The 17,541-nt window shown below is 34.3% G+C and overlaps 2 protein-coding genes across 9 annotated transcripts in view; both read left to right on the plus strand.

Moving 5' to 3' along the window:
• Positions 1-4,770, plus strand: part of LOC126747356 (Na(+)/H(+) exchanger protein 2) — a 47,012-nt gene extending 42,242 nt beyond the window's left edge. For 5 of the 6 annotated variants that reach the window (XM_050455928.1, XM_050455932.1, XM_050455931.1 and 2 more), the window contains one exon: positions 1,125-4,770. In XM_050455928.1, the coding sequence (XP_050311885.1) occupies positions 1,125-1,362 (238 nt within the window). In that variant the 3' untranslated portion in view covers positions 1,363-4,770. The remainder of the gene's footprint in view (positions 1-1,124) is intronic. The other variant, XR_007664169.1, reaches the window with a different exon arrangement.
• Positions 4,771-6,588: 1,818 nt separating this feature from the next.
• LOC126747138 (zinc transporter ZIP11) overlaps positions 6,589-17,541 on the plus strand; it is a 126,875-nt gene continuing 115,922 nt past the window's right edge. Inside the window, exons 1-3 of one of the 3 annotated variants that reach the window (XM_050455635.1) lie at positions 6,589-7,153; positions 13,539-13,773; positions 13,872-14,003. In XM_050455635.1, coding sequence (XP_050311592.1) covers positions 7,046-7,153; positions 13,539-13,773; positions 13,872-14,003 — 475 coding nt within the window. In that variant the 5' untranslated portion in view covers positions 6,589-7,045. Of the gene's footprint in view, positions 7,154-7,372; positions 7,501-13,538; positions 13,774-13,871; positions 14,004-17,541 lie in introns of those variants that run through there. The other 2 variants (XM_050455636.1, XM_050455637.1) reach the window with 2 other exon arrangements.

Here is a 17,541-nt window from a genome sequence, read left to right on the forward strand (position 1 = left end):
CCAATGCGTCCAGGAGACAAAATTGACTATAACTTCCTTGATTCTTAAGCGATTTTCATCATTTAAAGTGTATTGGAAAGCAGATTTTTCCTCCATTAATAATAAAAATAATTTCTCTTCCACGGGTTTTTTGTTTGAGGTCAATCGGTTCAGAAACACCAAAGTTACATGCAGAGGCTAAAAATGCCCAGAACGCAAACAAAAGCGACTATAACTTCCTTGTTTCTCAACCGATTTTCATCATTTAAATTTTATTGGAAAGCAGATTTTTCTCCTATTAAGAAGATAGATAATTTCTCTTCCAGTGGTTTTTTGTTTGAGCTAAATCGGTTCAGAAATACCAAAGTTACCGGTATGTTTGTACCAAGAAGTCAACTGTGCAAAGACCAATGCGTCCAGGAGACAAAATTGACTATAACTTCCTTGATTCTTAAGCGATTTTCATCGTTTAAAGTTTATTGGAAAGCTGATTTTTTCCCTATTCATAATAAAAATAATTTCTCTTCCACGGGTTTTTTGTTTGAGGTCAATCGGTTCAGAAACACCAAAGTTACATGCAGAGGCTAAAAATGCCCAGAACACAAACAAAAGCGACTATAACTTCCTTGTTTCTCAGCCGATTTTTATCAATTAAGTTTTATTGGAAAGCAAATTTTTCCTCCTTTGAGAAGAAATATAAGTTCCCTTCCGGAAGTTTTTTATTTGAGCTTAATTGGTCAAGAAACACGAAAGTTACAGGTATATTTGTATAAAGAAGTCAACTCTACAAAGACCAATGGCTCCTGAAGACAAAAGTGACCATAACTTCCTTATTTCTTAACCGATTTATATTATTTAAGGTTTATTGGAAAGCTGATCTTTACTGCACTAAGAAGATACATAATTTCACTTTCAGGCCTTTTTTGTTTGACCTCAATCGGTCTAGAAACACCAAAGTCTCCACAGGCTAAAAATACCCATAACTCTGGTATTTCTTAACCGATCCTAAAAATTTAAAAAGCATTAGAAAGAAAACAATCGTTCCCTCTTCCTCATGCACGTTCTTCCACCTCAAGACGCATTTACTGGACCGCTACCGCCTCCTCGCTAACCTTCAAACTAATTCGCCCCGCACCACTTTGCAGCTCACTTCAACGCGACTCCATCCCAGAGGAGCGGAACCCGCCCCACCAGACCTCCTCACTTAAACGCCCCACGTGGCTCCTGCAACAGCAACAGCCCCCGGGGGGCAGGAGGGCGAGTTTCTCGCGCCAGAACACCTTAGGGGCCGCCCTGATGGACACCGTCTCCTCACCCTCCTCCGGCACCTCCACCTCCTCAGACGAAGACGAGGAGCTGCTGATGAAGGGGGCGCCCTTCTGATCGAAGGGGCCCCCCTTGAGAGGGCGGGGGCCCATCTCGAAGAGTCTCAGCCCGATTTTCGGGGGGTTCCAGTCGAAGTATCAGGCGCTGGGCAAGAAGTTCGGTCGCGATCTGGTTTAGGGGGTCAACCGGCGCCGGTTTTACGTTCGTTTGAATCGGTTTTAGGGCTCTATAGGCAACCCTCTCTGGTAACCTAGTAGGGGCCCACTCGATTACGCATGCGTAACGAACGGCTAGCGTTGTCATATCAGGAAGCGTAGCAACGCGGGGCAAGACGTTTGGTCGTTTGTAGGTTCTTTAATTTTACTTTTTAGTAAGGTCTCTGTATTACCGACCGGAAATTATCATCTGATTGGACAACCACTAGAGAGATATCACACTTGTGCGTTGCGCATGCGTTTGAATTTACAGATTCGGACTTGACAGCTGTTACGTCAAACGTCTGTCACCCTTGATAAGTTTGTTAAATTTTTTAATGACATTCTGATGAATATCTAGTGTATATTAGTGCGCACGTACTGAGATTGCGCACACAAAAAATGTTGAAAGAAATCTGGTATTTATTAAGCAACAGTGTCGGTAATTGACAGCTTTGATAAGTACGTCTTACGTCAGTTATGTCAAACACAAGAATTAAGTTAAATAAATTATGTGTCGTTGGTGTATGTCAAAATTTGACAGAACTTTCAAGAGCAGTTGACGTTGCGCATGCGTTCCAATTTATAGATCCGGACATGACATCGGTGACGTCAAACGATCTGTCATTTTTGAGAAGCTCTTAAATTTCTTGCCTGACATGACAGGTGACATTTGACAGACAGTTTAATCAATCTTCTCGTTCTGAGATTGCGTACACAAGCAGTTTTGGAAGTAATCTGGTTTTTGTTAAGCAATAGTTAAACAGTTGTGTGCTCTTGGTATAATATGTCAAAACTTGTCAGCTTTGACAGGCGTGTTAAAGGTCAATTGACGTCCTGGAACTCATTTAACGTATCTGTCAAACACAAGAATTAAGTCAAAGAGATTGTGTATCCTTGGTCTACGTCAAAATTTGACAGATTTGACAGAACTTTCAAGTGCCGTTGACTTCACACATTCATTTTATAGATCCGGACATGACAGCGGTGACGTCAAACGATCTGTCATTTTTGAGAAGCTCTTAAATTTCTTGCCTGACATGACAGGTGACATTTGACAGACAGTTCAATCAATCTTCTCGTTCTGAGACTACGTACACAAGCAGTTTGGAAAATATTTGGTTTTTGTTAAGCAATAGTTAAACAGTTGTGTGCTCTTAGTATAATATGTCAAAACTTGTCAGCTTTGACAGGCGTGTTAAGGGTCAATTGACGTCCTGGAACCCATTTAACGTATCTTTTAAACACAAGAATTAAATCAAAGAGATTGTGTTTCATTGGTTTACGTCAAAATTTGACAGATTTTACAGAAATCTCAAGAAAAAATTAGGTTGCGCATGCGTTTCCATTTATAGATCCGGATTTGATAGCGGTTACGTCAAATGATCTGTCACTTTCGAAAAACTTGTTAAATTTCTTGCGTGTTCGTTAAATGTCATACGATCGGTGACACTTGACAGTTCAACAATTTTTTTCGTTCTGAGTTTGCGCGCATAAGCAATTTTTATTAGGCGACAATTTCAAAAATTGACAGCTTTGACAAGTACGATAGACGTCAATTGACGTCCTGCAGTCCTTGCCATACGTCAAAAATTGTCTGACTTGCCAGATCTGTCAGGCGCAATGCCAATTTCTAAACAAAACCATTGAATACGTCATATCATCGGTGAGATTTGACATGTCAAGCACGCACATGGGCCATTCGCATAAAATATATATTTTCTTCAAATATATTGTCGGCAAATATCACAGCAAGGTTCAAAATGTCATTTGATCTGTCACGTTTCACTTATACATCTGTCAAACACAAACGCGGCTAGCGGCACCGGGTATCCTTTACTCCGTAGCTTGCGCATGCGTAACCCTTCTCACTAAATTGCGTTATTCTAATTTTTTTAAATAATCACTTCTGACTGATATTGATTAACAAATAAAACAACGTTGCCAAGGCTGAAAATGTCATTTGACGTACACATCGGTCAAACAAAAGCGCGTCTTGGTCCAGCGTATGTGCTCCGCGGCTTGCCAATGCGCAGTCGAAATATTCTATGGTAATCTAAAGTTTTTTTACATGTACAGTGACAGTTGACAGCTGTCAAACGAACACGGGTCTATCCAGGCATACTTTACTTCGTAGGTGCATATGCGCAAACTCGCCTACTAATTCTTAATAATATTTCAATAAATATTTACTTCTGATTGATGTTGATTACCAAATACTGTAACCTTTCCAAGGTTCAAATTGTCACATGATCTGTGACATTTGACGTACACATCTGTCAAACAAAAACGCGTCTAGGTGTATCAAATGCGTTTGTACTCCGCGGCTTGAGCATGCGCAATCAAAAAATGGAGTGATAAGCTAAAGTTTTTTTACATGTACGGTGACAGTTGACAGCTGTCACACCAAAACGCGTCCATCCGGGTATACTTTATTCCGCAGCTCGCGTATGCGTAAACTCGCCTACTAAAATGCATTATTCTCGCGTTAACGCGTTATTCCAATAAATTTTGTTTAAATAATCACTTCTGACTGATAATCATTAACAAATACTACAACGTTGCCAAGGTTCAGAATGTCATTTCATCTATGACATTTGACGTACACATCTGTCAAGCAAAGACGCGTCTCGGTGCGCTTCTACTCCCTGGCTTGCGCATGCGTAATCGGAAAATCGTTCGTAAAATGCGCCGTAAGGATTAATCGAGGAGCAATTAGTTGTAGTTAAAATGGTTATTTCGATACACTCCATGCCTTATTTGGATAAAATAGGAATAAATTGTTTTTTATTTTGGGTTGTTAGCATTATTTCTGTACGTAAAATTGTTAAAACTCGTTAGCACTCGTTTTCACTAGAACAATGTAGTTAGTCATAATATAGTAAGTGAGCCTCCTCACTGTGTAAATAATTCTCTTATAAGATCGTGCCTCAATACTAGTGTTAATAGTTGTTACTTTGCCAGTTATCAATTGTTTTTAGTGCAACTTAGTCCTAACTATAATCTTGGCGAAGGTTCTGGCGGTTGCGCAGTGGGACTCGTGAAAGAGGTACATTTTTAATTTGACTTTTTCGTTAATTAACTGAGATGAGCGTTTGGTTAATTAATTAATTTAATTGACTTTGTTGTACATAATTAATTAATGATTGAAACTGTTTGTTTTTTGTAGAAAGATATTTTTACATCGCGACAATACGAGCGAGTTGTGTGAAGAGTGACGTTTGCCATATTGTTAATTAATAAATTCTTAATAAATTAATGGTAAATTTAATTCATTCATTATTTTTTTATTTTAATCACAGTAGCGCCACAGATAAGTTTACTTAAGGATTTAAATAAAATTATCTATTATAGCGCTTCCGAATTCGTTGGCTAATTTCAAATTGAGTTTTTCTACTGGTTTACGTTGTCTGGGTTTACTTCCGTGACATATATCGTCAAAAGCTTTAATATTGCGTAAATTCAACTGAGTTTGCTCTTCCAGGCACTTTTTATTTCAGCCTAATTGGCCTTATAGGGCCAAAGTTACAGCTGATTCCCTTTGAGAAGAGCAGCGCATGCGTCTCGTTTTTTCAACTCAAATTATTCTGACACAAAATTCCCCCCCTATACGTATCCCTTTCTACCGTCCTTTATAAGGCAAAGATGGCTCATAAAGTCGTTGCACTTATTAACTGGCGTAATATTGTCAGTTGTCATACCTGTCAAAGTCAAATTGAATGTTATAATTAGCTGGCTTAAGCTGTCACTTGAGTTCAAGGAGGTGTTTAAGGAGCTGAAGTTCTTGACAGGTCAAGAAATTTTTATGGGAGAAATGGCGCTTGAAACTAGAAAATTTGAATTTCGCGCCACAGTAGTTGCGTAGCCGGCAGTCAGAGCTGTCAACTGTCATTCGAGTCCATGAAGGTGTTAAAGGAGCTGAATTGTAAGACAAGGATTGGACGTACAAAAAATTGAATATTTTAACCCATAGTAGCGCCAAAGTTGTCCACTGTCGGAACTGTTGGCTGTTGAATTTAAAAATTTTTTTGAAAATATGCATTAATTAATCATTTAACTAATTCCTGCTTACTAAAAATTCAAATTTCCCGCCCGAAAGCGAACTCAGTCATTTTAGTTCCTCCCAAGTGGTGGCGCCACGTCAACGTTTATTTTGACACTTTGGAATGATGTTGTGAGACGAATGGAGTTTGTTCAGAAAAATTCAATATTCCCGCCCGAACGAGCAGATGTCATTTTTAGTACCGGTGGACCAAGTGGCGCCACTGTCCATGTTTATTTTGACACTTATTGCGGGACGATTTGGGTTTAAATGGGGTTTGTTGCGCAACAATTTAAGGTTCACCTTATTCAGCATATATATTCAGCGATTATTCAAATATTTATAAAGTAAGAGTAAATATTTGGTCGAAATTTGAAGCAATTGAAATTTCGCGCCGAAACGAACGGGTGTCATCTTAGTTGCACCCAAGTGGTGGCGCCACGTCAACGTTTATTTTGACAGGTTATCACAACCGTCAAATTATGAGAAAAAGTACATTAAAGAACGTTTTGAAGAACGTGAAAGATATAAACAAAGATAAAGTATTTTTATATTTTTAATTTAATTTATCTTGGTAACGGTGGTAGATTTAACTATCGAAACGTTGGTTCAAATTAGGAAAAATGTCGATAGATAGGTTTGTTCCGCAAACATTTTATCATTTTAAGGCTTATGTGAATATTTTTTTCAAAACTTGTGTCACCTCTACCATTTAAATAAAAGAATCAAAATTTTCAAAGCAATTTTCACAGCCTCAAAGTTTATTGCCGCACATTATGGCTCATTAATTCCTAAGTCTCTTATCAAAATTTGAGTTATGCATGTTATTTAGCTTAAAAGTACATTAAAATATTCAAATTTCCCGCCCGAACAAGCAGACATCAACCACATTTTAGTACAGGCCGGCCAAGTGGCGCCACTATCAACGTTAACTTTGCTTGACACTTGTTGAATGTCACCTTAGTTCAACCCAAGTGGTGGCGCCACCGTGATTGTTTGTCTGTCTTGACAGTTTGTTGGTTCACACCGTAGATGTTGCATGGGGATTGTTGGTGTCCAAATAGAGTTTACCCGGTAACAATTGAAGTGTTTGGTACATTTGACTCCTTTATTAGTGAATCGAACGAAGAATGTGCGATATAAACGCAGTCAAACGTTGCGACGACCTCGACATTTTGCCGCGGCAAGTTCAAGTCCAAGCCGGTCGCGCATGTTAATTATTATTTTTACTCTTTTCTTTTATGATCCCCCTGCCGGCCCCTCTCCTCCCCCCCGTTTGGCGATTATGTTTTATTTAATTATTATCGTTAAATTAAGCAAATAATAATAAATAAGTTAATCTTTTCGACCGTGATGGAGGAGGGGCGCATGCGCGAACCTAACCACGTAAACGCGGTTGACGTTTTATATTGCGGTGGTGCGACGAAAATGGCAGTCTGTGCGGGTTCGCGGGTTTGTTGACTCTCGATTTATTCGTCGATTTTCGCACTAAATCACACGGAAAATGATCCAGGGATACTCGCCAGTGATGCAGGCCTTCCTGGGGACCCTTTTCACTTGGGGTCTCACCGCATGCGGCGCCTCTTTGGTCGTTGTCATCCGAGGATCACAGGTCAGTTTCCTAAAATTGTGTGTTTTTTTTTTTTGGAAATCCTTATAACATAACCTCAACTTTTTTGTTGTCTTTTTTCGTGTGTGTAAACAAGTTGTTTTACTTCGTTCTAGTTTTGTTTACTTTCGTATGTAAACAAGGGCTTAAAACGGTGTGACATAACCTCAACCTTCACGAATTCTTGTAATGTAAACAAACAAAAGACTGTGTTAATTGCTTTATTATTGCTAAGGTTTTATCTACTTAATTAAGACTATGGTAACAATCTTTTTCACCTGATTACCATCACGTTTCCTCCTACCCTTTATCAGCCAGAAGGTTTTACATAAGTATAGCTGTTTTCTCAGGTAAGTCATCTAATGTTAGGGTGTCCCAGTAAAATTTGGTTGATTCAGCATTAGCACAGGTTCTGACAAGTTACTATTCAATTTATTAGTATACAATATGATACAGTTTGCAACCTTTTCATATTCCAGTCATACATACTGTACCGAGCAAAACAAAGACAAAAATGACACTAAATCAAAATAGTAAAAGTAAAACATTTTTTTTATTTATTTAATCAATCAATCACATATTAATTTACAATTGTTATGAGACATAATATGCATACAATGGACATAATGTGTCTGTCTGTATGCACATTAAGCTCATCAATAATTAGTTCATAATGAAGTTCAACCTAACACTAACATATACCCGCTTAAATAATATTATCAAATTCAGAAATATTAAATTGACTAAATACTAATTAGTTATAATTTAATGGAAGTTAATGGCATGCTTGATGGAATTTATGTTATCTTTAATCCATGAGTACAATTTTTTCATTACAGTATAATATTTTTTGTTTTTAAATTGTTCCGGCAACATATTTAATAATTTGGGAGCTAAATATGCTGGACATTTGTGAGTTACACTAAAATGGGGGATGGGTATTATTAGATGTTGATGTGTATTTGCTCTAATATTAAAATGATCGATTGAAATATGCTTTATTATGATAACATGTTTGATGAAATTCTTCTGAAAAATCACTGTTTTTCATCCATATTATCCAATCTAATAACTCTGTTTTTATATTAAATATTTTGTATATAAAATTATATCAAATTTAAATAAACAGTGTTATTAAATTAAATATTGAATATATAATTTCTGCAAAAACATTGTTTTTCATCAACACAACCCTTACCCCCCCCCCACCCACCCCAAACATTTGCCCAGTAAGAAATTCTTTTAAAAAATCACTGTTTTTCATCCATATCTAATGAAATCACACTGTTTATGTATCAAATATTTATTAATATACATATATGTATATAATTACATCAAATTTAAATAAACAAACTGTGTTATTAGATTAGGTATTAATGACAAAACCGGTTGTTATTCATGCATATTATTATGAAAAACAATGACTTTTGAAAACAATTTCTTACCGGTAAGTTGTGTGGGGTGGGTGGGGGGGTAAGGGTAGGGTCAATAAAAAATGGTTTTTTTTGCAGAAAAAAATGCTTTTTAAGAAAATTATATTTTAAATAGTACCTAAGATTCCAAATTCCAGAATGTGCGATTTCTTATATAAACCAGTTTTCTAGGTTTAAAACTTCCTGATTGAACTAGTTAATAATACCCATGAGGCAAAATCATTAATGCGACTACAAAAAACCACCCATTAACCAATTATTTCCGGATTTTATTTCATAAATAAATAATATTAACACTATCTACACAATAATTCTTTGTGCATATTATGCCAAATTAAAAAGCATTCTTATCTTAATAGGACTTACATAGTTAACGACAGTTATATTTTTTTAAACAATATAATCCAATAGGGATGTAAATAGTCACTGTCATTCTAATTATTCATTAGAACGAATAAGGTTAAGCCTCTTAGAAACTTTACTAAAAAAGGGAGCATTTTCAAAAGCACTTAAGCTAAAAATAGGATGTGTTGTATGTTTGTATGGCACAAAAATAGATTTTGGCTCTGAAAACATACAGAAAAATTCTTTGGGGGGAGTTTTAGAGAAAAAGCGTGTTTTGGGGACTAATTTGATATACGAACCATTTTTCTGGGACTAATACTTCTTGAGATAAAAGGTTTTACCCAATCATAACCTGTATTGGAATAAATTTAATATTTTCAGCTATTCTTGAACGTTTTTCCATATAACTTTTAAGCTATTAAAGATTTTTTGGTAATTCTTTCACAGTTTTATAGAGGGAACTCAGTAGATCACTTCTATGTACAAAACTTGATCCCTGGTTAAAAACTGACTTAACCAGAGCTATTTTGGTTTCAGAATATTTTTGTCACTAAATTTTCTAGTTTTCTGAGGGTTGCTTCAAAACTTCTTGAGGTATTTAAATGAGGCCCTTACGTAAAGAAGAAGCCTCTTTGGAGGAATAGTTTCATATATGAACCATTCTTGTGGGTCCAATACTTCTTGAGTTATGACTGGTTTTACCCGACAAAACTCAATGATCATGATTTTAAGCTATTCTTAGAGATTTTTCCAAAGAACTTTCAAGCTATATAAAATATTTGTGTAATTCTTTTACAGGTTTGTAGGGAGCAGTCATTAGATCAGTTCTATGTAAAAAACTTGATCCCTGTTTAAAAACTGACTTAACCAGAGCAATTTTGGTTTTGGAATATTTTTGTCACTAAATTTTCTAGTTTTCTGAGGGTTGGTTCAAAACTTCTTGAGGTATTTAAATGAGGCCTTTACGTAAAGAAGAAGGCTCTTTGGAGGAATAATTTAATATATGAACCATTTTTGTGGGTCCAATACTTCCTGAGCTACAGCTGGTTTTACCCGACAAGACTCAATGATCACCTTTTTCATGAAACAAATCACTATTTTTAAGTTAGTCTTGTACATTTTTCCATATAACTTTTAAGCTATTGAAGATTTTTTTGGCAATTCTTTCACAGTTTTGTACAGGGAACTTAGTAGAACACTTCTATGTACAAAACTTGATCCCTGTTTAGAAACTGACTTAACCAGAGCAATTTTGGTTTTGGAATGTTTTTATCACTAAATTTTCTAGTCTTCTGAGGGTTGCTTCAAAACTTATTGAGGTATTTAAATGAGGCATTTACGTAAAGAAGAAGCCTCCTTGGAGGAATAATTTCATATATAAACCATTTTTGTGGGTCCAATACTTCTTGAGTTATTACTGGTTTTACCCGACAAAACTCAATGATCATGATTTTAAGCTATTCTTAGACATTTTTCCTTAGAACTTTGAAGCTATATAAAATATTTTTGTAATTCTTTTACAGGTTTGTAGGGAGCAGTCATTAGATCAGTTCTATGTAAAAAAGTTGATTCCTGGCTTAAAATTACCTTAACCAGAGCTATTTTGGTGTCGGAATATTTTTTTCATGAAACTTTCTAGTTTTTTGAGGGTTGCTTTGAAACTTCTTGAGGTATCTAAATGAGGTCTTCACTCAAAGAAAACAAGTCTTTTGAGGAATATTTTCATATATGAACCATTTTTGTGGGTCTAATACTTTCGGAGCTACAGCTGGTTTTACCCTACAAGACTCAATAGTCACCAGTATTGGGTTTTCAGAATGAATTACAATTTTTAAGTTAGTCTTGTACATTTCTCTATATAACTTTTAAGCTATTGAAGATTTTTTGGTAATTCTTTCACAGTTTTGTACAGGGAACTTAGTAGAACACTTCTATGTGCAAAACTTGATCCCTGTTTAAAAACTGACTTAACCAGAGCTATTTTGGTTTCGGAATATTTTTGTCACTAAATTTTCTAGTTTTCTGAGGGTTGGTTCAAAACTTCTTGAGGTATTTAAATGAGGCCTTTACGTAAAAAAGAAGGCTCTTTGGAGAAATAATTTAATATATGAACCATTTTTGTGGGTCCAATACTTCCTGAGCTACAGCTTGTTTTACCCAACAAGACTCAATGATCACCTTTTTTCATGAAACAAATCACAATTTTTAAGTTAGTCTTGTACATTTTTCCATATAACTTTTAAGCTATTGAAGATTTTTTGGTAATTCTTTCACAGTTTTGTCCAGGGAACTTAGTAGAACACTTCTATGTACAAAACTTGATCCCTGGTTAAAAACTGACTTAACCAGAGCTATTTTTGTTTCGGAATATTTTTGTCACTAATTTTTCTTAGGGTTGCTTCAAAACTTCTTGAGGTATTTAAATGAGGCATTTACGTAAAGAAGAAGCCTCTTTGGAGGAATAATTTCATATATAAACCATTTTTGTGGGTCCAATACTTCTTGAGTTATTACTGGTTTTACCCGACAAAACTCAATGATCATGATTTTAAGCCATTCTTAGACATTTTTCTAAAGAACTTTCAAGCTGTATAAAATATTTTTGTAATTCTTTTACATGTTTGTAGGGAGCAGTCATTAGATCAGTTCTATGTAAAAAAGTTGATTCCTGGCTTAAAATTACCTTAACCAGAGCTATTTTGGTGTCGGAATATTTTTTTCATGAAACTTTCTAGTTTCTTGAGGGTTGCTTTGAAACTTCTTGAGGTATCTAAATGAGGTCTTCACTCAAAGAAAACGAGTCTTTTGAGGAATATTTTCATATATGAACCATTTTTGTGGGTCTAATACTTTCGGAGCTACAGCTGGTTTTACCCTACAAGACTCAATAGTCACCAGTATTGGGTTTTCAGAATGAATTACAATTTTTAAGTTAGTCTTGTACATTTCTCTATATAACTTTTAAGCTATTGAAGATTTTTTTGTAATTCTTTCACAGTTTTGTACAGGGAACTTAGTAGAACACTTCTATGTGCAAAACTTGATCCCTGTTTAAAAACTGACTTAACCAGAGCAATTTTGGTTTTGGAATATTTTTGTCACTAAATTTTCTAGTTTTCTGAGGGTTGGTTCAAAACTTCTTGAGGTATTTAAATGAGGCCTTTACGTAAAGAAGAAGGCTCTTTGGAGGAATAATTTAATATATGAACCATTTTTGTGGGTCCAATACTTCCTGAGCTACAGCTGGTTTTACCCGACAAGACTCAATGATCACCTTTTTCATGAAACAAATCACTATTTTTAAGTTAGTCTTTTACATTTTTCCATATAACTTTTAAGCTATTGAAGATTTTTTGGTAATTCTTTCACAGTTTTGTCCAGGGAACTTAGTAGAACACTTCTATGTACAAAACTTGATCCCTGGTTAAAAACTGACTTAACCAGAGCTATTTTGGTTTCAGAATATTTTTGTCACTAAATTTTCTAGTTTTCTGAGGGTTGCTTCAAAACTTCTTGAGGTATTTAAATGAGGCCCTTACGTAAAGAAGAAGCCTCTTTGGAGGAATAATTTCATATATAAACCATTTTTGTGGGTCCAATACTTCTTGAGTTATTACTGGTTTTACCCGACAAAATTCAATGATCATGATTTTAAGCCATTCTTAGACATTTTTCTAAAGAACTTTCAAGCTGTATAAAATATTTTTGTAATTCTTTTACAGGTTTGTAGGGAGCAGTCATTAGAACACTTCTATGTACAAAACTTGATCCCTGGTTAAAAACTGACTTAACCAGAGCTATTTTGGTTTTGGAATATTTTTGTCACTAAATTTTCTAGTTTTCTGAGGGTTGCTTCAAAACTTCTTGAGGTATTTAAATGAGGCCCTTACGTAAAGAAGAAGCCTCTTTGGAGGAATAGTTTCATATATGAACCATTCTTGTGGGTCCAATACTTCTTGAGTTATGACTGGTTTTACCCGACAAAACTCAATGATCATGATTTTAAGCCATTCTTAGACATTTTTCTAAAGAACTTTCAAGCTGTATAAAATATTTTTGTAATTCTTTTACAGGTTTGTAGGGAGCAGTCATTAGATCAGTTCTATGTAAAAAAGTTGATTCCTGGCTTAAAATTAACTTAACCAGAGCTATTTTGGTTTCAAAATATTTTTGTCACTAAATTTTCTAATTTTCTGAGGATTGCTTCAAAACTTCTTGAGGTATTTAAATGAGGCCTTTACGTAAAGAAGAAGCCTCTTTGGAGGATTAGTTTCATATATGAACCATTTTTGTGGGTCCAATAGTTCCTGAACTACAACCTGTTTTATTCTGCTAAACTTTTATTCATTACTTCACTTACAATCACTTTCTATTTCTAATCACTTATTGATTATTTAGAGTATTCAAATGAAATTTGCCAAGTCTTTATCTTCATTTTCTACTTCCAAAACAAACCCATTTATGTATATAGAGAAGAAAGAGTATAAGGCCTTAGACTACTAAAGTAACGTGCTGTTGAGGTTGTGTTTGCGGATGACACCACTGCACAGCCGTTTGCAGATGATCCCACTGTCTATCAAATATCAACTCATCCCCTCCTTCTATTCCAGAGAAAAGTCCTGGATGCCAGTTTGGGATTCGCCGCGGGCGTGATGACCGCAGCATCTTTCTGGTCCCTGTTGTCCCCGGCCATCGAGTTGGCCACCGAATCGAAATTTTATGGTGAAAATGGCGAATACGCGTGGGCCCCGGTCGCACTCGGCTTCCTGCTCGGCTCGTTGTTCGTTTACGGAGCCGACATACTCATCTCCGTGCTGGGGGTGCACTCGCCCAACATGATGCTGGGTAAGAAAGTCGGTCCGACCGAAGCGTTTCTGTGTTTTTTTATCAACCGCGCATGTATTTATTAACAATTCTTATGGGTTGTTTCTTACTGGTTGCAGCCCTGCACGCGTCCAACAAAGGTAAAAGCAGAGACGGATCCAGAAGGGATTCCGCCCATCTACCGCTGCCCGACACGACTGCCGTCGAAGGTTTTACCGACATCGGAGGGACTTTTGTTCATCGTAGAAGGGGTAAATTATTAATTTTCAGTTTCTAATCAATTATCTAATTATAACTGAATGACGAGGGGTTATTAGCCAATATTAATATAATAAAATACATGGTCAGCAATCCTCTTATATGGTATGCTTAAGTGAAATCCATATAACTAGTGCAATATATACGACTCAGAGTTATTTATTTCTCAGTATAATATAGTTAGAGTAGATTCAGAGAGTAACTTAAGATTATTTAAACGTGTATTTTTGGTTTATTCCAGTCTGTGGCTTGATCAGTATGACTTTACAACGGACATTATTGTATTAGGATATTTCACTATAAACAAAATGAACGTGATTCAACAAATTAAGTAGTATAATTAAACAAATATGTAATTTTGTTTTAAATTATAATAATCTTGAAAGTTTGAATGGTTTACTCTAAAAAAACGTCAATATTTTGGGCAACTTTGGTTTTTCCATGCACAAAACTTTGTGTTTGAGGGACAATTTCTGTTCTATTGTACTTAGAGCGTTGATTTAAAAACTACCAGTAAGGAAATCATTAATTATATTAATGTGGAAAATTTCAAGGACCAACTCTCAAAAAAAGTCAAAATTTTGGGCAATTTTCGTTTTTTTCATGTAAAAAACATTGCCTTTCAAGGACAATTTCTGTTCTAATATAGTTAGAGCGTTGATTTAAAAACTACCTGTAAGGAAATCATTAATTATATTAATGTGGAAAATTTCAAGGACCAACTCTCAAAAAAAGTCAAAATTTTGGGCAATTTTGGTTTTTTTCATGTAGAAAACATTGCTTTTCAAGGACCATTTCTGATCTATTATAGTTAGAGCGTTGATTTAAAAACTACCAGTAAGGAAATCATTAATTATAATAATGTGGAAAGTTCCAAGGACCAACTCTCAAAAAAAGTCAAAATTTTGGGCAATTTTGGTTTTTTTCATGTAGAAAATATTGCTTTTCAAGGACCATTTCTGATCTATTATAGTTAGAGCGTTGATTTAAAAACTACCAGTAAGGAAATCATTAATTCTAATAATGTGGAAAGTTTCAAGGATCTACTCCCAAAAAAAGTCAAAATTTTGGGCAATTTTGGTTTTTTTCATGTAGAAAATATTGCTTTTCAAGGACCATTTCTGATCTATTATAGTTAGAGCGTTGATTTAAAAACTACCAGTAAGGAAATCATTAATTCTAATAATGTGGAAAGTTTCAAGGATCTACTCCCAAAAAAAGTCAAAATTTTGGGCAATTTTGGTTTTTTTCATGTAGAAAATATTGCTTTTCAAGGACCATTTCTGATCTATTATAGTTAGAGCGTTGATTTAAAAACTACCTGTAAGGAAATCATTAATTATAATAATGTGGAAAGTTTCAAAGACCAACTTCCAAAAAAAGTCAAAATTTTGGGCAATTTTGGTTTTTTTCATGTGGAAAAATTTGCTTTTGGGGGACAAATTCTGTTCTAATATACTTAGAGAGTTGATTTAAAAACTACCAATAAGGAAATCATTAATTATAATAATGTGGAAAGTTTCAAGGATCTACTCCCAAAAAAAGTCAAAATTTTGGGGAATTTTGTTTTTTTTCATGTAAAAAACATTACTTTTCAAGGACAATTTTTGTTCTATTATAGTTAGAGCGTTGATTTAAAAACTACCAATAAGGAAATCATTAATTATACTAATGTGGAAAGTTTCAAGGACCAACTCTCAAAAAAGTCAAAATTTTGGGCAATTTTGGTTTTTTTCATGTAAAAAACATTACTTTTCAAGGACAATTTTTGTTCTATTATAGTTAGAGCGTTGATTTAAAAACTACCAATAAGGAAATCATTAATTATACTAATGTGGAAAGTTTCAAGGACCAACTCTCAAAAAAGTCAAAATTTTGGGCAATTTTGGTTTTTTTCATGTAAAAAACATTACTTTTCAAGGACAATTTCTGTTCTATTATAGTTAGAGCGTTCATTTAAAAACTACCAATAAGGAAATCATTAATTATAATAATGTGGAAAGTTTCAAGGACCAACTCTCAAAAAAAGTCAAAATTTTGGGCAATTTTGGTTTTTTTCATGTGGAAAAATTTGCTTTTGGGGGACAAATTCTGTTCTAATATACTTAGAGAGTTGATTTAAAAACTACCAATAAGGAAATCATTAATTATAATAATGTGGAAAGTTTCAAGGATCTACTCCCAAAAAAAGTCAAAATTTTGGGGAATTTTGTTTTTTTTCATGTAAAAAACATTACTTTTCAAGGACAATTTTTGTTCTATTATAGTTAGAGCGTTGATTTAAAAACTACCAATAAGGAAATCATTAATTATACTAATGTGGAAAGTTTCAAGGACCAACTCTCAAAAAAGTCAAAATTTTGGGGAATTTTGTTTTTTTTCATGTAAAAAACATTACTTTTCAAGGACAATTTTTGTTCTATTATAGTTAGAGCGTTGATTTAAAAACTACCAATAAGGAAATCATTAATTATACTAATGTGGAAAGTTTCAAGGACCAACTCTCAAAAAAGTCAAAATTTTGGGCAATTTTGGTTTTTTTCATTTAAAAAACATTACTTTTCAAGGACAATTTTTGTTCTATTATAGTTAGAGCGTTGATTTAAAAACTACCAGTAAGGAAATCATTAATTATAATATTGTGGAAAGTTTCAAGGATCTACTCCCAAAAAAAGTCAAAATTTTGGGCAATTTTGGTTTTTTTCATGTAGAAAACATTGCTTTTCAAGGACAATTTCTGTTCTATTGTACTTAGAGAGTTGATTTAAAAACTACCAGTAAGGAAATTATTAATTATAATAATGTGGAAAGTTTCAAGGACCAACTCCCAAAAAAAGTCAAAATTTTGGGCAATTTTGGTTTTTTTCATGTAAAAAACATTGCTTTTCAAGGCCAATTTCTGTTCTATTATAGTTAGAGCGTTCATTTAAAAACTACCAGTAAGGAAATCATTAATTATAATAATGTGGAAAGTTTCAAGGACCAACTCTCAAAAAAAGTCAAAATTTTGGGCAATAATGGTTTTTTTCATGTAGAAAACATTGCTTTTCAAGGACAATTTCTGTTCTAATATAGTTAGAGCGTTGATTTAAAAACTGCTAGTAAGGAAATTATTAATTATAATAATGTGGAAAGTTTCAAGGACCAACTCCCAAAAAAAGTCAAAATTTTGGGCAATTTTGGTTTTTTTCATGTAGAAAACATTGCTTTTGAGGGACAATTTCTGTTATATTGTGCTTATAGAGTCGATTTAAAAACATTAATTTTAACGCTCCATAAATTGAAAAATTAGTTATTTATGAACAGTGAGCATAATTCAGTACTGAAAATAAGATAATAAATAAAAATCGATCTGGATTTAGAAGGCTGTAATACAATTGCATTTGCATAGTTGTAAGTATATGAGGGGTGCTGGCTTGACCATTGGAGTTATGTTCTTGTATCTAAAACGAGGCTTTTAATAAAATTAAAACAACTGGGTGTTGATAGGATAGTCTTATCCTTTTTTGATTCTTATCTGACAGATATGAA

This window comes from Anthonomus grandis, chromosome 19, assembly GCF_022605725.1.
Source record: "Anthonomus grandis grandis chromosome 19, icAntGran1.3, whole genome shotgun sequence".
Taxonomy (NCBI): domain Eukaryota; kingdom Metazoa; phylum Arthropoda; class Insecta; order Coleoptera; family Curculionidae; genus Anthonomus; species Anthonomus grandis.